The 20,801-nt window shown below is 41.2% G+C and overlaps 1 protein-coding gene across 1 annotated transcript; it reads right to left on the bottom strand.

Moving 5' to 3' along the window:
• Positions 1 to 880: 880 nt before the first annotated feature.
• On the bottom strand, positions 881 to 20,079 carry eloa (elongin A). The gene is made up of 12 exons (XM_084919500.1): positions 19,962 to 20,079; positions 14,024 to 14,080; positions 13,729 to 13,841; positions 12,996 to 13,531; positions 10,630 to 10,958; positions 8,118 to 8,229; positions 7,459 to 7,611; positions 6,591 to 6,688; positions 3,745 to 3,925; positions 3,471 to 3,600; positions 3,143 to 3,285; positions 881 to 3,039 (listed from the first exon to the last, which is right to left on the bottom strand). The coding sequence occupies exons 1-12, from the start codon at positions 20,031 to 20,033 to the stop codon at positions 2,978 to 2,980; spliced, it is 1,986 nt and encodes a 661-aa protein (XP_084775626.1). The 5' UTR covers positions 20,034 to 20,079; the 3' UTR covers positions 881 to 2,977.
• Between the last annotated feature and the right edge of the window lie 722 nt (positions 20,080 to 20,801).

Here is a 20,801-nt window from a genome sequence, read left to right as displayed (position 1 = left end):
CCTTTGGAATTTAATTCAAATGCTTCATTTGTGCTTCAGATACTGTGCATTGTACATTTTGTAGGTGAGAAGATATCTAATGTGTTGCATGTATTGTGGCCCAGTAATAAAGATCCTTAAAAGTAAAATGATTATTTAATTGAACTTGTAGATTATCAGCATGGTGATGTGAATCTGGAGCCTTTGATTTTGACTGTTATAAAAGAAAGGGTTAGTCTTAGTTTGAAGAAATGGTTGGTATATTCAGTTAGTTCAGCTTTCCAACGCAAACAGAGCTTTTTCAATGGAACTTATGAGTTTCCAAGACACTTTATTTTGAAAAGAAAAAGATCCCCACAGGAAATTGTCATCTGCTACAACGTAGCCACTTTACGACGCGAAGAGGAAAACACAAGCGATGTGCTCTCAGATTGGCTCACGAGTCTTACCACCAAACGCCGGCAGTGTCGCAAACTGTTTACAAGTGTCACATAAAAATAAAAGCGACATCAGCATAAAGGAAAATGTACAAAAACATGGATTTAATGATGTCCTCATATCAAAAACACGTTCATTACAAGGAATCTGTAAAAGTTATGTGTAAAAGAAAGTGACTATTATACAGGTTAAAAACAAAAATAAAGAAGGCTTCTGCTTCAGTTTTTTTAATAGTTGTTAAACAAAACGTTTGTCTCTCATTCATTTAGTTATGTGAGCCCTGTAAAACGCTCAGCGATTGCTGAACTACTAAAAGTGATGCTGGCCCTTAAGAATAATAACAGTAGAAAAAAAATATACAGATTTATGTTAATATAAGGTAGTTTTGGTAAGATGGATCACTTCTATAAACCTTCTGCACTGCAGACTTTCTGAGTGATAAAGAGACACCCACACAAACAGCTTCAGGGAAAAAAAAGTCAATTTTAATAAAAATGACCATATAACATTTATTAAAATCTAATAAAATTACAATTTGTAATCTACTTCCATTCAGGCCCATGTTGTGGGGTGCCAGGTCCCAGTGTTGAAAATAAATACATTTCATCATCATCATCATCATCATCATCATCATGGACTGCAGCTGCAGACAACTTATGGTTCTTTTTCCAAATCTCCCCTCACTCAATCAGTTTGTCACAGTGAAGCAGATAAAAACAGGGAAGCACACATTCGACAGCAGGGAAACATGAATTGAAGCCACAGGAGGGTTAAAGTAAGTCTACGACGCCGCACGCTCTGCTGTGCTTTCATCTTAGCCAAACACATTTTTTCAAATGCACCAGGCAAAACATGATTAAAGTCCCACACCATCCAGCTGATGTCTCGGGTGTCGGGACGTGCACGGTGCATGCGATTAAGAGACAAAACAAGAGTAAAAGTGTAAAAGTTTCCCACTGTAGTGTATCATTTGGTCATAAGGGGAAACAACAGCTGACTGTTTTTAAAATAAGAGCCCTTTTTCTGTCCCTTACAAGGAAAAGATTCGCACTTTGGGAAATATGCTCATTACTAGTTTGATTAGAAGACAGATAAAACTATCATCTTTCATATGATAAATATGAACCGCTTGGCTTGGCACAAAGACAGGAAACAAGGGAGAAAAACAAATGTTTAAGTTCATTGTTTAACAAATGTAATCTCTTTAATTGTTATGAAAAGAGAAAATCAAGCATAAATATTAACATTTTGCATGTCAAGTCTACCGTTTCTGACCAGATGGGGAGCTTTTGCGGAAATGCTACTTTGTTCAAATGTCCCCCCCCCCCCCACATTATTTATGAAAGGAAAACTCGATTCAGTTATTAACTGCATTAAGGTTGAGCCCTTGATGCTCAATGTCTGGTCACAGCAGTAAAAATACTGCACTTACGCTATAAATGTGAAAATCCTAGGTGAGTTCCTTCTTGAATTATCACATTCATACACTTGACCTCTAGCCCTGACCTCGAGGTCGAGGTCACTGAGATTTAAAATCATCTGAGATTTTTAGTAGATGCACCGATGCTATCAATTTCAAAATCCTATGCTGCCCTCCCTGCCACCCAAGTGATGACAGTACACTGTCAGCCTTTTACAGGTGAGGGGTTAAAATGAAAATTTGAAACAAATTGATTAGTGCAATTAGTCACAGACTGTATATAAAAGCTGGATGTGGCCATCATGACATCACCCACTGGTTAGTGGAGCACTGAGTTGAGAGTTTTAAAACTCGGGTGGCTAACATAGTGACTTGTCCACCCACAAATAATTTAAATTATTTAGCAAAAATAATTTACAGCATTAACTTTATTTTTCATTTATTAAGACTTAAAATTAGCAGCTGAGTCCATAAACTCTTCAGGAAAATGTTAACTGAGTTTACGGATCACATTAGAAGAATTTACTCATGGACTTCTATACAATATAATTTCAGAGACGCCCCCTACTGGCCATTAGAAAGAATGCAGGTTTGAGGCAAATTTTTTAAAAAGTCACAAATTTTTTGTGCACGTTTTGGCTGTGTACAAATGTACATGTTAATTAATGACAATTAAAGGTTCTGCTGGGGCTGATTTTGTTACAGCTGAAAACGAGCTGCTCCCCTCTTTCCAGTCTTTGTGCTGCCGGAGAAAGCGATAGAAAAATCCTCTAATCTAACCTCGCAGCAAGAATTCCCCCAAAAACTCTTTCTTTAAAAACCGTCTGCTGGAAAACATGATTCAGTAACAGACTGACTGTGTTTGTGTGTGTCCTTCTACCATGTGTACCATCGTTTAGGATTTAAATACTTAATTTAAGACCCGCAAAACAGACGTCACCACAGAAAAAAAACATCAACCCGCCCCCACAAAAAAAAACAAAGAAAAAAAAGGAAGTTAACCATTTTTCCACAAATACTGCAAAGTTCATGTGATGTGTTTGCGGGGCTGAAAGTGTGCGCGCAGGGTTGGAGGGTCTCCAGTCCAATTCCGCTACACTGTAATTAAAATCACATAAAATACATTCAGTCTCTTTCACACTACCGGCGGGAGAATCTGTTCTTGAATGCTTTGATAGTTTTGGCCATCATGGGGGCGATTTCTGTGGGGAAGAAGGAAACAGGAAGAAGTGATTTGTTAGATTAAAAGACACACACACACACAGAAAAAAATAAATCCTCAATGGTGCTTTCAGCAAGACTTACTTTTGACTTGAGGTTTTTCCCGGGCGGCGTGTCCTGCTCCGCTCGGTGCAGAGAAGCGGGATGAACCAGCGGGAGGAGGGTTGTTTTGGGAGGAAGACGACTGGCTTGATTCTCCGGAGTAGTCAGTGGTAGCCGGTCTTATTCTGAAGGACACAGGAAGAAAGCCACTGTGGTGAATATTAAAAAAAACCCTACACAGCTCTGTCTGCAGCCGTGTGCATCGATAGAGAAGATCTTCCTCCTCGTGATTTGAAACGCAGTCTGTGATATTTATCAGGAAATCTCTAAACATCCTCTAGGTTTCTCCCTGATCTTATTCTGTACTCACTTGATAGGAGCTGCAGCTGCTGTGGAGCTGGCTGTCGAACCACTAGTGGTTCCAAACTTCTCCTGTCGGCGGCGAACATCACGGGGCGGCTTGGCGACAGAGTTTACGTACGCCATCTTAACCTGACGTCCTGTTAGAGGAAACAACACTCTCGGTCAAACACTCAACAGCCTTAAAAATATAAAAAAATCATCATGAATCATAACTACAGAAACAAACAGAAAATCCACAAAAGCTTTTTTTTTTGCGCTTTAACTGCAAAAGCTCGTCCCACCTTTGGGTTTGTTGGCATGCGCAGACGTGATATTCTGTGTGAGCATCCTTAGTCGCTCCTCGCGCTCGTCGTGCAGCCTCAGGTACAACTCCCTCCATGACTCGTACTCCTGCGGAGACTCCCGCTTGAAGTCGCGCCGACAGTGACGCATCCACAGCTCGTCCGATTCCTCCGTGAACCACTAAAAGGAGGCGAGAAGAATCTTCAAAAAGGGACGTATACCCATGACAAAAAGTGACATTAATACAACTTTCTCAACATCCAAACTTTATATTTTATAATATTTTCTGGAAAGCTGTAAACTTGCACCAGACAGAAAAGATGGAGACAAAGAGGAAGGCAACCGACTTTAATGACGAATATGAACTTTAATGATGAATAACCTCCCTCTTCCCGCTCCACCACAATCACCCACACATGCAGGGCCTTGGGGTAAAGGTGTGTCACCAGGGTGCAGGGGAGGCATCCCCCCCTCTGTCCCCTTCTGGCTTCTTGCGCCTCAATTTTATCTCACAACTTAGACATTCACATTACTCACACTCTCATAACACATACATATAGGGTCTTGGGGGTGGGCACGCTACACGGACTCCAAAAGACCATCAGGGTGTACACCTCACCCCTGGCGTCGCTGCCCACCTCTCAATTTTAAATACACATAGACACTGAGGGCTATCAGGAGGAGCTATGCACTGACCTGCTGCTCTCTGGCAGGTAGCTCCATGCCCTCCTGGGTTTTAAATGCACCTTAGAACACACATGCATCAACACTACATATGAGCGGGCGGAGGGAGGTTTGGAGTATTCACACACCCCCGTTCTCTGCGACCTGCTGGAGCGGGGGGCCAGGAGGAGGAGTTGGCCGTCCGACTGGGGTCTGGAGTGTGGGGCCTCCTTGCTGCTGCGGAGTCAGGGCGGTCTGCTTCTCCCCACCGCAGGGAAAAGGGTAACACCACCTGGGTCTGGGTGCAGTTTCCCCCTCCAGGGGCAAGGGTACCTAGACCCGGTTCTTAGAGTACGCTTGGGGAGTGTGATTGTGTGTACAGTGTCTCTCTATGTCTGTCTCCACGTTGGGTGAGTGTTGAGTAATTGCATATGAGAGCATGAGGGTGGGAATGGATGTTTGTATCTGTGTGTGCCTGTATGTCTGTGTCTATATGTCAGGTTGGGTATCAGACGCCACCTCTCTGGGGACATCTCAGGCCCTCCAAGGTTTGGAGGCCTATCTCCCCCCACCAACGCACCAACATCGGTGCGTTGGTGGTTCTTTGTGTCCGGGGATGGGCGTCCAGGTACACACCGGCTCACTCCTTGGTGGCTGCTTATCGGGGCCTGGAGCCTGGGGCTCGCTCGGGCCACTTCGGGGGTGGGGTGCCCTCGGCCTCTCGGCCTGGGGCTCGGTCACTCTGGCGCAGCTGGCTGCCGGCGGAGCTCACGGGCACGTCACTGCAACCCCCCCTGGCTTCTGCTCCGCGGCTGCTGAGTGACCCCTCATCTGGGACTCTCCTCAGCTCTTTCTGGGATAGTGGCGCAGCTGCCCCTCTGTTGGTCTTCCTTGGTCTCTTGTGTTCTGGGGGCCTCTGGATGTCTGGAGTTTTGATCTCCTCCATACCTGCTTCATGCCCTGGAGGACGGGGCTGTGGCCCCCCACACCCTCTAGCAGATCATTACATGAAGGAACCTTTTAAAAACAAGCGCGCTCATGCTCACAGGTGTACACACGGGTGCTCACACAAACAAACTACACCCTTTTTGGCTCCTACCTCAAAGCACACTGTGCGCTGTCGATCTTACATGCTGCACAATAATGTTTAATATTTAGTATTTACTGTTATATTCCCATAGATCATCGTGATGTTGTTTATTGTATTGCTCTTGTTTTCTTCTGCTTGTTTTCTTTTTTCTTTCTCAACAGGTGATCCAGGTGATTGATATATGTATTTTTTTTTGTCTGCTTATTTAGTTGGTTTTTGTTTTTTTGCCCTTTATCCTCGTCCCTCTTCTCCGCTGTTTTTTTCCCCTCTTCCTTTCTCCCTTTTCTTTTCCTCATTCAAGTCTGTCCCATATCTAGCAAGTGAAAATAAAAAAATAAATAAAATAAACAATAAAAGGTGAATCAAATAGACCATTATGGCAAGGCTGGGATGGTCAATTTGGTAAAGTAAATCCGTTGGGCATCTTTCCTCGCCTTTAGACAATAATTCTGATGGCAAAAGAGCCAAACGGGACAGGCAAAAAAAAAAAAAAAAAAAAAGATGAATAACTGCTCTGCTTGTAAAAGTGTTACATGTGTAGCAGCCATTCAGAGTTCATCCTCCTAAGTTTCATAAAATACAGCTTGATAGTTTTTAACAAAGTTTGGAAAAAGAAAGCAAATGATGCTAAAAAATTCATCCACCTTATATTTCTATTGTGAAAACAAAACTTTTGCAGCTTGTGCTTTTAATTCTATTTCAGTGGAGTAAAATAAGAAGTGAAAATTCTCTAGATTTTTCACTTCTTATAAAAATACCAGTGGCCACCAATGCTAGCACTCAGCCTCCTAGTAGATACACCTATGATATCAATCTGAAACTCTTACATCGCCTCGTTCTCAAGTTATCGCATTCACAAACCTGGGTGTCCATGCCGCTCACCTACCGGTACAACGGGGTGACAAAAATATCCCATCAGTCTTTTATGGCTGAAGGATAAAAATCAAAGAGGTCAATGTGGACGTTTTAGCTATTTTTGTGGCTATGTTTTAATTTATAAACCGTGACACTGGATTTAAGAACATCGATTACTCGCTCCTTCCTCAGATTATTATTTAAGATTAAAAGTTTCACTGAAGTCTGACATGTTACCTGGTTGCTCTGCTCGATGCGGTACAGCTGCTCTGGGGTACATCTCTCCAGAACCGGCTCCAGGATATCGAACGGCACTCCTCCCACCTCAGCGATCGCTGAAAGAGCAGAGAGGCATCGTCAGGGTGGGATTACACTTTTTGTTCATGTGCATGCACAGTTGCAGACCGTAGACACGTTCCTATTCGACAACACAAAAAGCAGTTGGGTGGAGTTCAGGCAAGGACCACAGATGAGTAGATACTGACTTTGAAAGACTGTGGAGACTTTCTGCTGTACTTTTATCCTTTGTTGTGAACTCTGATTACCTGGTACCTACACAGACCATCACAGTGAGTGAAGAGCAAAACAATAGCACCTTCAAGGCTATGAAATTGCCCCCACGCTATTCATGAACTTAGTCTCCGGCAAGGTTATTAGAGTTATCGTAAAGAGAAAGAGAAACTAAACTTCTCAATACACAAAAGCTAACCCTGATCTGAAACTGTACTGACTCCAAAATCTATTCTGTTCCAAGGTGGGCCAAGACCTACATTGCTAAAATTATCCTGCAAATCAGTCCATCACTATCTGAGTAATCCTGCTAACAAACAGGGAAACAGATCAAACCAATCACATACCTCTGTGATGAAACTAAAAACTCTAAAATGTAAAATCCTGCAGCTGTTTAAAAGCAGCAGGCAGAGAAATAAAAGTAAAACACAGAAATGAAACTTCAAAAACGACATGCTATACTACACTTTCGATAAAATTAAACTCCTCTCATCAGCTTTAATATTCATGGTCAAACTCCGTGGCATCATCAGGCCCTTGTTGCCCCCCTGCAGGGAGGCTCAGAGACTGAGAGAAATACTGCATATCCACTCACAGTCGATGTTGTTCTGCAGGACACGGATGCATTGCTCATACAGCGTCATCATCTTGGGCAGGTAGGCGGTCTTCGATCCTGAGTAGACCACCATCTTGGAGTTAAACCGCTTCCCCGTGAAGCCTGCATCATCCTCTTCATTGCACACAGGAACTGAAAGTGAAGCGAGCGAACGTCAGAGTGAGCCTGAATGTAGAGGATGAGGAAGAATGTTTGCAGATATGCTGATGCTGGCAAGAAAATCCAGATCAGATCGCAATGTGCACGAATGTGAGAAATCGCTCGCAGGTACATGTGTGACCTGATTCAGAAGTGCAAAGATACAGAATGAGGAAAAAAAGTCTAGAAAGCATCTGTCATTCAGTCAGAAGCGGTTCCTCTCTTCACCTGCTCCTCAGCCACAACTGCACTCAAGTTTCTGCATGAAGTGAGACGTTATGTCACAAAGTTAACTAAAAGTATTTGTTTCTAAGTTATAACAACAACCACTTAAAAAAAGAAAGAAAACATTTTAAGGTGCTTAATTTATGCACAAATACAGGCACAGAAAGACTCATGGAAGGGTTCACCTTTTTGATGCCAGAATTTGGTGTTCTCATAGCAGTTAAAGGAGAAATAACATAATGAAAAAGTTTTGATATTGGGGGCGAGGGCCTTACCTTTGCGTCTCTGAGGGGACAGCGGTGTGATGTCAATGGAGGGCAGAGGTCTGTAATTGGGCTGAATCGCTGGCAGCTGGATTTCAGGAACAGTCGGCACAGCTTCATAAACCTACAACAAGATAAGAAACACTTTATTTATCCCAAAAGATGGGAAATGACTTATAGCAGCCAAATAATCAGAAACAACTCATTATTTGGCTGAAACTATCAGAAAGGTAACAACAGCTCAGAAAGGTAAGGTAGGGTATCAATTAAACAAAAAATACAAACAAAAGTCAAGACCTCAATAAAAGAAAATCTAAATATGACAGAAGAAGAAGCACAACTCTAAAATGAATGCTGGGCCTGTGGTATGAGATGGATATTAAACCTGCACAGTAACTGGATGCAGTGATGTGGAAACAGCTCATCAAAGTGAGGGATTTACTCAGAAAGAGGAGAGTTCAAGAAGTTCAAGATTTGGCCAATCCCCCGTTTAAGGTCGTCTTCTTGTTCACATTCAGATGGTTTCATGAGCTGCTCTTTATCCTTTGCTTTTGTAAAACATCCACTTTGTTTTTATTTTGGGGAAATAGATGAACTCATAGGGAGGTAGGAGGTAAAGATTGTGTTTGTGTGGCCAAGAGTTTCCACAGTTAAGGTCATTTCTGCTAAACCTTCTCTCTCAAACAATCAAGAACATTCCAGTCAGACTCAACTCATGTTGCAGAACCTTGTGAATGTCAGTAAAACACAACAGCATCCCCCTGGTTGTGCTGCTGACCTGATGCTCTGACATCAAGCTTTTAAACTGAACTCTTTCATTGGAAACTGCTGTATTCCAGCTGGAGACCCAGCTTTCAACTGTTGCAGCTGATACGTCACTGTCCCTGCTGCAGGTTCCTTCCTTTAATTAAAAATGGAGTTCTTCCTCCCCACTTTCACCAAGTGTCTGTTTTTCGAGGATTGGCTTATTTATCGAGTTTTCATGCTAATAACATAGGGTCGTTATAATATAAAAGCACCCTGAGGTGACTTATTGAGAATTGATGCTATATAAATAAGTTTGAAATGAATCGTATTAATATTGTCCAACATTTGACACTTGCACAAGATGCTTTTGACACTCTTATTTGTTTATGTTGAATATGAAGCTCTTCCAGTACACGGTTAGTTTAGCATAGCATAAACATGGACTGACCTTTGTTTGCATTTCTCTGCTTTATCATCTGTATTTCTCACAGCAGCATCATAATTTACAAAATGAGGAACATTTTTTATTAAATAAGACCTTAAACTAGCGATTTAGGCCATAAATAAATCATTAAAGTGTTTACTGAAGTCATAAACCATGTGGGCTTATAGGTAATTTTCCCACAGAATTTTACAAAGTTAAACATGTTCTTGCAACCAGAGGAGTCGCCCCCTGCTGGCTGTTATAATGAACAATGCAGGTTTAACCTCCTAAGACCCAAACTCTTCCACGGCATGCATTTTTAATTTCTCTTTGATAGTTGGGCTGATTGGGTCCTCATGAATGTAAAAACAAAGAATTACCAGATTTTTTTTTTTTTACTTAATTTTTGTTTCTAAGAAAAATGAGAGCCACATATGAGGATATTCGTTTAAAATTTGGATAGAACAGTAGTAGTATAATGTCCTCGTAAGTGGATATCAGGCCCCTGTACAGCAAAATTGAGTACTTTGGTCTAAATAACCCAAAATGTGATGTCCACATATGTGGACGCCAGGTCCTAGGAGGTTAAAGCACTCCTGTGCAGGCCTCACGTTTCAGACCCGGAGGCTACACCTATGTTGTATCTGCAATCTGTGGTTGGTGTTTCTACTTTCTGCTTCTCTCTGCATCACCTTGACACTGGAGTTAATAACTGTTGCTAGGAAACAAAATCCCACAAGATAAAAGCTAAGCTAAGCTTTCTGCAAAAAAAAAAAAAACGCAGCCCAGGCTAAAGGCATCTCACGGATCTGATGTTTTCACCAACATGACACCATCAGAGTTCTAACTGCAAAACCGACGGCAGCAAGCAGCAAGTTCTACAATCACTGCAGAGCCTTTAATGTCACAATGAGTGGATGAACCCTCTGAGCTGTCAGCTGCAGTTTTCCTCACTGAAAAAACTCTGACAGCTGCAGAAGATGCTCACAGAAGGAGCTTGAGTTGCGGCTCACTCCAAGGTTAGAAAAGTACGTTTACACCCTGAAAACTAAAGCTGAGTCATCGGTTTAAACACTGACTCATGCTTGAAATTAAAAAAATGCTCATCGATGCTATCAGAGATCTGCTCTGGGTTTTGGCAGTCGTTTTCTTCTACTCTCCAAGTCATCCTTAAGGACGATTTAACACCTGTTAGAGGTCTAGTTTTACCTTTTCACACTGTTAAGCAGGAGTTTCTTTACTATAGCTGAACAGATCATGGCATCGCACAGACCTGACAAATTTCCCCATTTTGCTGATTTTCTATGTTGATTCAATAAAAAGATAAATAACATGTTTTAAAAAGGTTGGTACCTCCTTCCTTCTCGATGGCGTCGTCACCGCTGTCCCCGAATGCGTCCTCTTGGTACTCTGAGCGCCGTTCGCCTTGCGGGCTTTGGAAGAAGAAGAGGACGAAGAGGAGGATGCAGGTGGAGGTGTTCGTGTGCGATGGGAAGACGACGTTGACGAGGAGGAGTGAGACGGCCGACTGTGCGATGAAGATGAAGCTGACGGTGTCTTCTTTTTCTTCTTCACAGACGTCGGGGCGTCATATGTGAGGAAGGACTCGAAGGACATGGTGGGCACCTCGAAGTCCTCTTCTTCCTCCTTAGGTGGAGAGTCCTTCGGCACTCGTGGTCGCCCTAAAAGATGAAGATCATAATTTATTATACTGCATTAATTTCTCTTAAAATATTCAACAAATGACAAATATAAAACAAAGACTTTAATCCAGGATTTTATTTTGGATTTATGGACATCAGCACTTTTGTAAGAGTAGAATTTAAGGCAGGAAGCAAAGAAATCAGAGGAATTCTTGTCTGGAGGTTCAAGCCACAATCGGAATGACGTAGTAGGCTATCTGGCTAACGGTGCAGCACAATTCACATGTTACTGCTCACAAAACAACAAATATGACCTGGACCTTTGAGCACAATGTCTGTGAAGACCCAATAGGTGACCACTCTGTGTAAACTAGATTCAAACCTGAGGAGGAGGAGTGATTCTTGTGAACGGACAGACAGACGGGTGCCACGCCACAGCATAAGCGTTTCTATTTTATTGGCCAGATGAGCTAAAAACCGAGAGGTGCATGACAAACTCACATAACCTCATGGCCATAATTTTTTGTACGCACCGCCATTTGCAAGAGCACCAACAGTGACATCACCAACACCGACACGCCTGAATACCTCACCTAAGAGGCGTCCAGGAAGCGTCCCAGTCAGATGCCTAAACCACCTCATCTTGCTCCTGTCTATGTGGAGGAACAGCGTCTCCTTGTCCGATCTCTAACGTAGAGCCCAGGCATCCTTTAGATGAAACTAATTTCTGCTGATTGCATCAACGATCATCACTATAGGTGAGGGTGAGGACGCAGACTGACCGGTAAATCGACACGCTCCGCTCCCTCCAGCACAACGGACCGTTACAGCCTCCTCATAAGTGAAGTTTTAATTATTATTACATTATAAAAATTGTTAACTCCTAATTACTAGTGACTAACTAATTACTCAATCACCTAACAACACACACTCCTCTTCTGCTTCACACATGCGTGCTGTGGTTAATGAACCAAACAAGAAAACAGTTTGAAAATTTCACTTTGTCACTTCCTGTCAGAGGAGTTTCTCGTGCTGTTTCTACGATTGCTCAGTTCCTCGGAACAGGAAGTCACTCTGTGTTGTGGCCATATTTCTTGATCCAAGCTGATAAAACACACACAACCTTCCTGTTGCACAGAGCTGCACAAATGACCACACAATGATTGCCTTTAACCTTCTATAGTAATTGTTTTGGCTGTGGTATAAGTACCAGAAATCAAGAGTTAAATGACAGAAAGAAGATTATTTAAGTGCCCCTAAATCTCACGGCTTATTTCCTTCATAGCAAAGTAAAACATTACACAGTACAACAAGAAGATGATTATCTTTCAGTAAGACATTTATGGGCTTTTAGTGAGGAGAAGATGGTGTAGTTATAGTTTAAATTGTTATTCAGGCTACATGTAACAAATTAATTCTGACATGTTTGGTATCTTTAGATAAACTGGAACATGAAAAATTATTTCTGTGAACCTGATATTTGACTACAGTCTTTTAAAGATTAAAAAGACTGGTTAACCAATTAAAAGGTCAATTTGTTATTCAAATGACACTCGAGTGATGCAGTCACCTGTATGCGCCCACAAGTAAGGCAACAGGAAGGTGTCTCAGCGAGCTGCAGATGTTTTGATTTTAAACTGTTTTAAAGTGCTCATAATTCTGCAGATGTTTTTTTCTTCTGTTATCTTTAGATTAACCACTGCTATCAGTTACTTGAGCAGCTGGTTATTGTTTCCTGTAGTGGTTGGGGGCAGCTGCCTACATAGGCAGGCGCTGTAGCTCTTGTGAATTTTATTAATAAAGCGCCAAATAACAACAACAGTCGCCTCAAGGTGCTTTATATTGTAAGGTAGACCCTACAACAATACATACAGAGAAAAAGCCAACAATCATATGACCCCTATGAGCAAACACTTTAATGACAGGGGGAAGGAAAAACTCCCTTTTAACAGAAGAGAACCCTCCAGGAGAACCAAGCTCAGGGAGGGGCGGCCATCTGCTGCGACCGGTAGGAAGACAGGACAAAAGACATGCTGTGGAAGAGAGATAGAGATTAATAACAAGTATCGAACTCACCTTCATCTCCTCCTTTCTTCTTCTCCTCCTTCCTGCTGTCATGTGTGGTTGACTTCTTGCTGTGTTTCGCAGCCTTCTGTACCGGACTCTGATGTCTCTCTCGGTCTCCGCTTCGCTTCTTCCCCTGACTTCCTCCGCCTTCTCTATCGCTATTCATCTGTGCGTGGCGTTGCCGCCGCTCCTCGTCTCGGTTTCGGTCGCTGTGGTGGTTCTTGCTCGGCTCCTTGTTTGGTTTGGTGTGGCGGACGTCTTTGCGGGAAACAGGGGGAGGAGGTGGTGGCGGGCTGGGTTCAGGTTCGGGCTCAGGGCTTTCGTATTCGTCTGAGTGATACCCTCCTCGCTGTGGGGGACTGTACTGGTCGTGCTGAGGAGGTGAGGGCGAATAGTTGGTGTGGTAACCTCTTTCCTCCTCTTCCTCCTCTACGTAGGAGCGGTCTTCCTCAGGCGAGGGCTCTCGGGGACGTTTATGGTCTCCTCTGCCGCTCGCGTCGTGGCCTCGAGCCTGTGTGTGAGATCTGGAGCCGTGGCTGTTGGGTCTGAGGAAGAAAGATGGAGACAGAACTCAGTTTTTGCAGATGACGCCATTTAATTTTGGGGTTTTATTTTGAAGGTTTGGATCTTCTGTTCTGAAAAGTCATCATTACATACGACCATTGCAGAAACAGAGCACACAGCGTACAGACACATGAGAGCTAAAGTCATGCATGTCGAGACAGAGGTGTGCAGCCAATACCTGTCTCCAGACTGAGGAACCAGTTTCTTCCATTTGGCTACGAGATTTTTTGCCACTTCTCCAGCTAATTCATGTTTCCTGAAGGAGTTCACAGCCTTTCCCACTCCAGTTTCCTACAAGAGAAATTCCCAGATTAAACAGTCATGCTTTGGCAGCTCCAGGCAAGCGATTTAATTGGCCAGAAACAAGTTCAGGAGGGAAGCTGCCAACCTGCTGTCCCACTCATTTATCTGGAATATTTTGCCTCTGATTTTTGCATCGACAGTTTGGAGGTGATGAAGCAACACATCCTTACCACCAATATGTCCACAGTCATAGGAAGCTCCCCGAGTCTTTTCAGAGTCTTCAGCAGCTGAAATAAAAAGAAAGGAAAAACAAAAATTTATCATTTGGAGAAAGAGTCCCGATTCCACCACAGAGCCTTTCCTTATTTTATGTTACAGTGATGGTTGTTCATATTAGACGAAGCCAAAGACTCAAATACTGCAGACGTGACCACCTGTTCTTCAAACCTTTTGTTTGTGAGATACAGTCAATCACAAGAACGTTGGACTTAAGGGAGACAGAGTGTAAGATAAATTATTTTGAATCAAGAACCGTGTAAAAGCTACTCTGGTAGAGTCCAACAATAACAATATAGAGCTGAAATAAAGCAGAATGAGTTTGTTTAAATTTATTTTCCTAAAACAGTTACTGAAGCTGCTGTTTTGGTAAATATTACTGTTGAGCCCCTGAAAGGTGACAGAGGAGATTATTCCTGCCTTTGTTTTAATCCACATGAAGAGTTGGCGTGTTGGTGTCGTACAGTTAAAGGAATAACCTGATGCTACATTTAGTGCTCGTTACATGAGGGTTGGGCTCTGCTGGTCCTGAGCTCAGCCTGATACTGAACACGTGAAGATATGATGATTATCGCTGTGACTTTGGCTGCTGCTGTGCTTCATGCTTTGCAGTGGAAAAGTCCAGCAGATCCATTTGAACCTGAGGTGCTTCTATGACACACAGCAGGAGCCCAGGCTGGATTTCCACCAGCTCACGCTGCGCCTGTTTATCAGCTACAACTGTTAACTTTACTAAAGCTTCTAATTAGCCCACTGTTACTGTTTTCACACATAAAACCTGCTTTAAAATTTTCAAAAACTTTGAAAGCTCATCCTCATGGACAGTGAACTCTGTGAGGTGTGAGGACTAAAAATGGAAAGACCACAAACTTTATTATTTTGTACTAAAATACACATAAGACAGCTAATTAAATGTATTTAGAACTTCTTTACATTAAAATAAAGGCGGATTTTTATACAGCTGTTTAAGTGGTGACACGTGATAGTAAATTGAGCTGTAGTGTGTGGCCCGCCTGACACCTGTGGTTTAAAAAGATACACAAGTGTGTGATAAAAACAATCCTTATAAGGAATTGTGACAACAGCAGTAAATTTGCTGGGACTGTTGTGGCCCGTTAACAGGTGACTGCTAGGCAACATAATGTAATCGTAGCGTGATACAGATAAGAACCTTCAGAGGCCTAAATTTGCATCCACACTGGAAGAGATTTGTTCGTCTTGTGTCGCTTTTTAATGTATAATGTATTTACTAGCAGCCCAAAATTCTTTGCCACTGGTTTGGCATTGACCATGTGAGGAATTTCTTATAAGCATATACAAGAGCTAAAGTTTGTGGGGTTTTTGTCTTTGTACACTTTTGTATTTTCATTTTATTTTCCAGAAAAAACAGAGGATTCAGATGCTAATCATCTTTAGGTTTCAGCAGGGATCCATCCACACAACACCTCCTTTTGAGACTCAGCAGAGCCAATTAAAATGTGGGACATTGTCTGAATATCTTAGATGGGTGGGGAGTTGATATGCTGTACAGGCCCAGGTAAAAAGTAGGACATGCGGTCACCCTTAATATAACATACACTGGAATGAGTGCATCTGGATAATGAGTAAAGAATCATGGGTGATGAATTTTTATTCATACATTTGTGCTGTTTCCTGTTATTTTGTCATAATGAATAAGACATAAACATAAAATGAAGAAGCAGGGTATATTTCCTGCGTCAATTTCAAATATTTATTCTTAACCTTTCTCTTTAACGTCTGCAGAGTCTTCACAAGTAACAGAAGATGATTTACCCTTTTGTACTTGCCTTAAAAATGTCCCGCACTATTTCTAGTTTAAATAAAGGTCGACACATTTACAGATGGATCCCTACTGAAACCCAAAGATGTTATCCCATAGAACGGCAGCTGTAATAACAGTCTGAACACTTAGAACAATACAAAATGTTATTACACAACCATTCAACAACTGCAAACCCAACTAAAACATCTTGAAAACATTTCATTTAAATTAAACACATTACATTAAAAAACAATAAACCGGGGAAGCTAGCGTAAACTCAAGGAAATTTTGAGCATTCAACAATTAATTTCCTACATTTCATGCCTCAATTTGCACTTTTTCCAAGATCAGTTTAGAAGGAAAAATATAAAGGAAAAATCCTTTTTTTTTTTTTTACATAAAGGATTTTTCCTTTATGTAAAGGAAAACAGGAATCAGTTCAAAAGAATCTAAAATGAAATGCAATGAGACTAAGCTATTTTCAAATAATTATTCTCAATTTTTCTAATGTATCAATTTTTAAAACATTTTGTCGCCCATGAATATTTATTCTTCTGTCATCTTTAGTTTGCCTGGTTGCTGACCAGTCAGACTGTAACGAGCTGACTGCTTTTGAGTCTTTGTATTTGGATCGGTAACCTCCTAAAATATTACTTTTCCATGTCTGAAATAAACTAACTCTCCATTTTCAACGTTTTCCATGTTCAGTAACAGATTCTGAGGTTTCAGCCGAGCCTCTGGAGAAGACATAAGTTCTCTGCCTGAGGATTTCAAGGTACTGCTGCAAACGGTTCAAAAAAAGTCTGAGATGTAGCTGAAGGCGACTATTAGAGGGTCTTAAAGGCAATCAGTCTGTTACAGTCAGGCATGATGAGATAAAGGCAGGGATAAGATTCAGTGTGTCTTGATTACATGATTGCATTATTAGGTTTGCATTATTTGGGACCCAGTGGCAAGGCTTTGTGTTTTTGTATGTTTCTCCTGCAAAGTCCGAGTCACTTAAACAACTGGTACATCACAATTCATTGTATATTAAAACTGGAAAAGTGAACAGGGCGTTAAAGCAGATTTTCATGCATTTCCTCCCTGAGATTTTCTCGGTAGAGAGGCTCCATCTGCTCCGTGGACCTGCTTTATATGAAACTTGCAGCTGCTGCCTGACTCACACTATCTGCGCTCAGCTCTGCGCCATCACTGCTAAAGGATGAGGTGGCCTAACGTGGCAGAGCTGTTAGAAAACCTTTGCCCTCCTGATTTTTGCGTCTTCTTTTGCAGTTAAAGCTTCACTTGTGCAGGTTGTTTGTGCTCAGCAAACGCATCACACGCATCCACGCTGCTTTGTTACACACCAGCAGTAAACAAAGGCGAAGCCAAGAGGCCGTGTGTCACCATTTACACGCTTTTATCTCCAGTTTTCTTTAACAATAGACTCCGGGTTTGGACATGAGTAGGAGCCCAGCTCCAGTTAACCAGAATCGGGTAAATCTCAGAGGCCTGTCGCCGCTGAGCTGTCACTACTTTCTAACGTTAGCTAGCTGAACGGCTAACGACTGCTCTAGCTTCGAGTTTGGTTTTCGGCTAAAATATGTCGTGTTTGGTGCAGCTGCTCCGATAAAAGGCAGATAATAAATCCATATGTACTAACAACGAGCTGACAATCGTTACATTGAGCTGAAAATGTAGGGTTAAACAACTACGTTATAACAAGTTAAAACCCCTTAATTACTGTGACGTCCCACACGGTGCCTTCACAGGCTGTCGGAACACACTGAGATACTAAGAAACGATTGTGTTTGTGGTGACGCCCTTCTGAAATACTATTGTTAAGAGAAATTAAAAAAAAAAGATTATTTTAGACACAATAAGAAATCACATAAATACGGTAAATGCCTCCCTACAATTTGAATTGATGCAATAACAGATAATGGTCATTTAGCAAGAAATACCCAGATATTGTCTTGTCCAAACTGGCCAAATGATTCAGCTAAACAGCCAAATAACACACATTTACATTTTATTCAATCATTTGCATTTCAATTAAAGTCCCTAAAGGTCCCTGAAATATCAATTTAAACACTGCTACATAATTATGATTTACTAAATAATCAGCTTTTTATTTTTAATTTATTTTAACTAGAGCCTGGCCGATCCCTTAGCCAATATCAGCTATTTGCAGTGTTTGAATCGGTGTCTGAATTTACAATGGTCAATAAATGAAAATTAAGAAAGTAAAGAGATGGGAGAAACACCATTCAACCATATTATGAGTTGTGATGTTCCATAGTTTGTCCACCAGAGGGCGCTCTGCAGCTTCCCTGCTGGCAACAGGAGACATATACAACAAACAAGTAAATAAATAATCAAACGTGGCTGATGTCAGGGAAATTTGTTTATGTTTTGTGTGTTTTAAGGTTAGAAATATCTAGATATATAAAAGAATATTGTATTTTTATCTAATCAGATATTGGTATCGCTCACACTTTAAATTGAATGTATCCTATCTCTGAAATAAATCCCACAATTCTGTGGGCTACAGAGGGTCATGACATTTACAGTTTATATAATCAATGTGTATGACTAATTTAAATAAGTTTAATTATATTACAATATATATTACAATATACAAATATATTACAATTACTTGCTATAACTGAAAATAAATGGTTGGAAAAAAAATAGATTCAGATTTTAAAACATCCAGGGAGACGACAGGCTGTGTGAATTGTTCTTACTGTGATGAGGTAAGATTTAAAAATGCAGAGCTGTTTAGGGAATTTGGTGTTTTCTGCATGACACAGTAAAAAAATCCCCAACAAAAAAATCACAAATATGAACGACACCATGCCAAAATTTTTTGTTAATCTATTACTCAATAAGTTGCATTTTAGAAATGTGAAAATGTGTACGACTGGCACAGATGCAGCTTCTGTTAACAAGTAAATGACCTGATGCATGCTCAATCTTCCAGGTAAGAAAATCCCTGAAAGTTGACTCTGTTAATCTGGATGTGACGTTTTCAGTGGGAGAAATGTTTTGTCATTCAAGTGACTTTTTCAGTCTCTGCTTCACTGAGTGACTGAAGAACTCACTTGAATGAGTGACGAACTGTTTTGGGAAGTACACGACCTGTTATTATTATGCAAGAGGGAAAAAAAGAACTTTAACTCTTACACTAAAGGGAAAAATAACCAGCACTGTGTTTAAAATATTAGTAACAACCTGTTTGAGTGGAGTTTAATTACTACGTAAAAAAAAAAAAAAAAAAAAAAGACAGGAAAGTGCAGAATTGGGACCAATCATGCCTGCATTTACATTCTCCCCTGAAGGCCCATGTTGAGACTGCCATAAGCATTGTAGTGTTAAAACATGTTGAATTTCCTGACTGACAGACACCCGCCCCAATATCTACAGAGGACTGTCATTATAGGGACCTATAGAGTGAGTCTTCCTCACTGGCCTAGTTAACAGCTGAAGCTGCAGCCTCACACATGAGTGAGAAATGGAAATCCTATTAGCTATATTGGTTTAAGGAGGCAAGAGTAACTGTTTATATACCAAACACATCAATGCCCAGAATCAGTGTCAGATTAGTGGCAGGTATGATTTCCCTGGTGTATACTTTCATTATCCCTACAATAAATTACACCCAAATCATAATCCCAAACATCTGTTGTACACAGCAACAGACAGTGGAGATATTTACAGTACAACTATGGTTTATATTATGATTTCAACATGTAGAAATGATGAGAAGTATTAGAAATGTGAACTGTTGTTCTTATTCTCCTAATGTTTTTTTTAAATACTTTCTTTATCATACAGTTATCCCAATGCTAATCTAATACTCTGCAAATGAATTAGATTAGCATTGTATTGCAAATAAAGCTGCCACTTCAGGAAACTGCTGATGCTTCATCATCACAGTCTGAACCGAGAAATGTGAGAAGACAGAGTCGGAGAGCGAGCCGTGAACGCAGCATTTAAAAAACGTTACGACTTTCTGGGAGCCGTCGCCGTGACCGCGGCTTCCTCACGTCTGTCGGTCACGTTTCGCGGAACGATCGGTGCTGACCACCAAACGTGTCCGTGTCGACCTGCTGGGCCGTTACCTTTCGGGGCTCCTGGTTCTCCTGGAGCCGGGACTGAAGTCTCTCCACTGTTTCCAGCAGTTCCTCCGCCATGTTTACTGCTGGTACCCTGTCGCCCGGAAACGGTTTGATCCAGACCGAGCAGAGAAAGGGAAGAAACGAGGCGACTTCCGGTACCTGGGACAACGGAGTTTAAAAAATAAAAGTCCAGTGCCAGGAAGAAAAAAACAAAACAAACACAAAACGTAAGTCAAACGTAATTCAACACGTACATTCATTTAAGATGTAGAATTATTTATTTATTTTTTAACTCTTAATGATTTAAAAACAATCTGAAAGCAAAATAAACACAATAAAGTGAACTATCTATAAAAGTATTAGTTTGTTTTCCACAAAAAAAATGAACATAAAAAACTAAGCTTATGGCGTAAACTCACCCCATCTTATTCAGTTTGGCTACCATACCCCCAAACAGATTTAGCTTCACTAAAGTAACATAAAAAATGTTCATAAGCACAGACAAAGCAGAGATGCTGTCAACCACAGACTGAGTGGAAGGGTCACTTTAAAACAAGAACACCCATTCATTGAATTCCTCTATCAACAATTGTTTCCAGGGGACCAGCTTCAACATTTCTGAATGCACTTGCATATACTGTAGCGTCTCCAGGAGCTTGTGCAAAAAGTCACAAATGTCTTCCACGTTAAATGTATTGGTATCACTGACTATGCGATAACTTGGAGCTGGATGTTTTCCTCAGAGTTATGCCATAAGATTCATTCTTAAAACTAGAGTGTTGGTTGACTTACTGTTAATTTTTTCTTTTATACAAAGGAAAGCTACTTTCAGCTACCTCCTTA

The sequence above is a fragment of the Perissodus microlepis genome, chromosome 22 (genome assembly GCF_051167445.1).
Source record: "Perissodus microlepis isolate ML-2025 ecotype Zambia chromosome 22, ASM5116744v1, whole genome shotgun sequence".
In the NCBI taxonomy this organism is placed as follows: Eukaryota; Metazoa; Chordata; class Actinopteri; order Cichliformes; family Cichlidae; genus Perissodus; species Perissodus microlepis.
The sequence above is the reverse complement of the archived record's forward strand: the minus strand, read 5'-3'. Positions and strand labels throughout refer to the sequence as shown.

Bases quoted from the DNA above. Each gene is read 5' to 3' on its own strand.
- eloa (XM_084919500.1), bottom strand. From the start codon at position 20,033: ATGGCGGAGGAACTGCTGGAAACAGTGGAGAGACTTCAGTCCCGGCTC. The intron at 14,081-19,961 runs GTAACGGCCCAG...TTTTTATTTCAG, and splicing joins AGAACCAGGAGCCCCGAAAG to CTGCTGAAGACTCTGAAAAG. The intron at 8,230-10,629 runs GTACCAACCTTT...ATCTTGTTGTAG, and splicing joins CGCCATCGAGAAGGAAGGAG to GTTTATGAAGCTGTGCCGAC.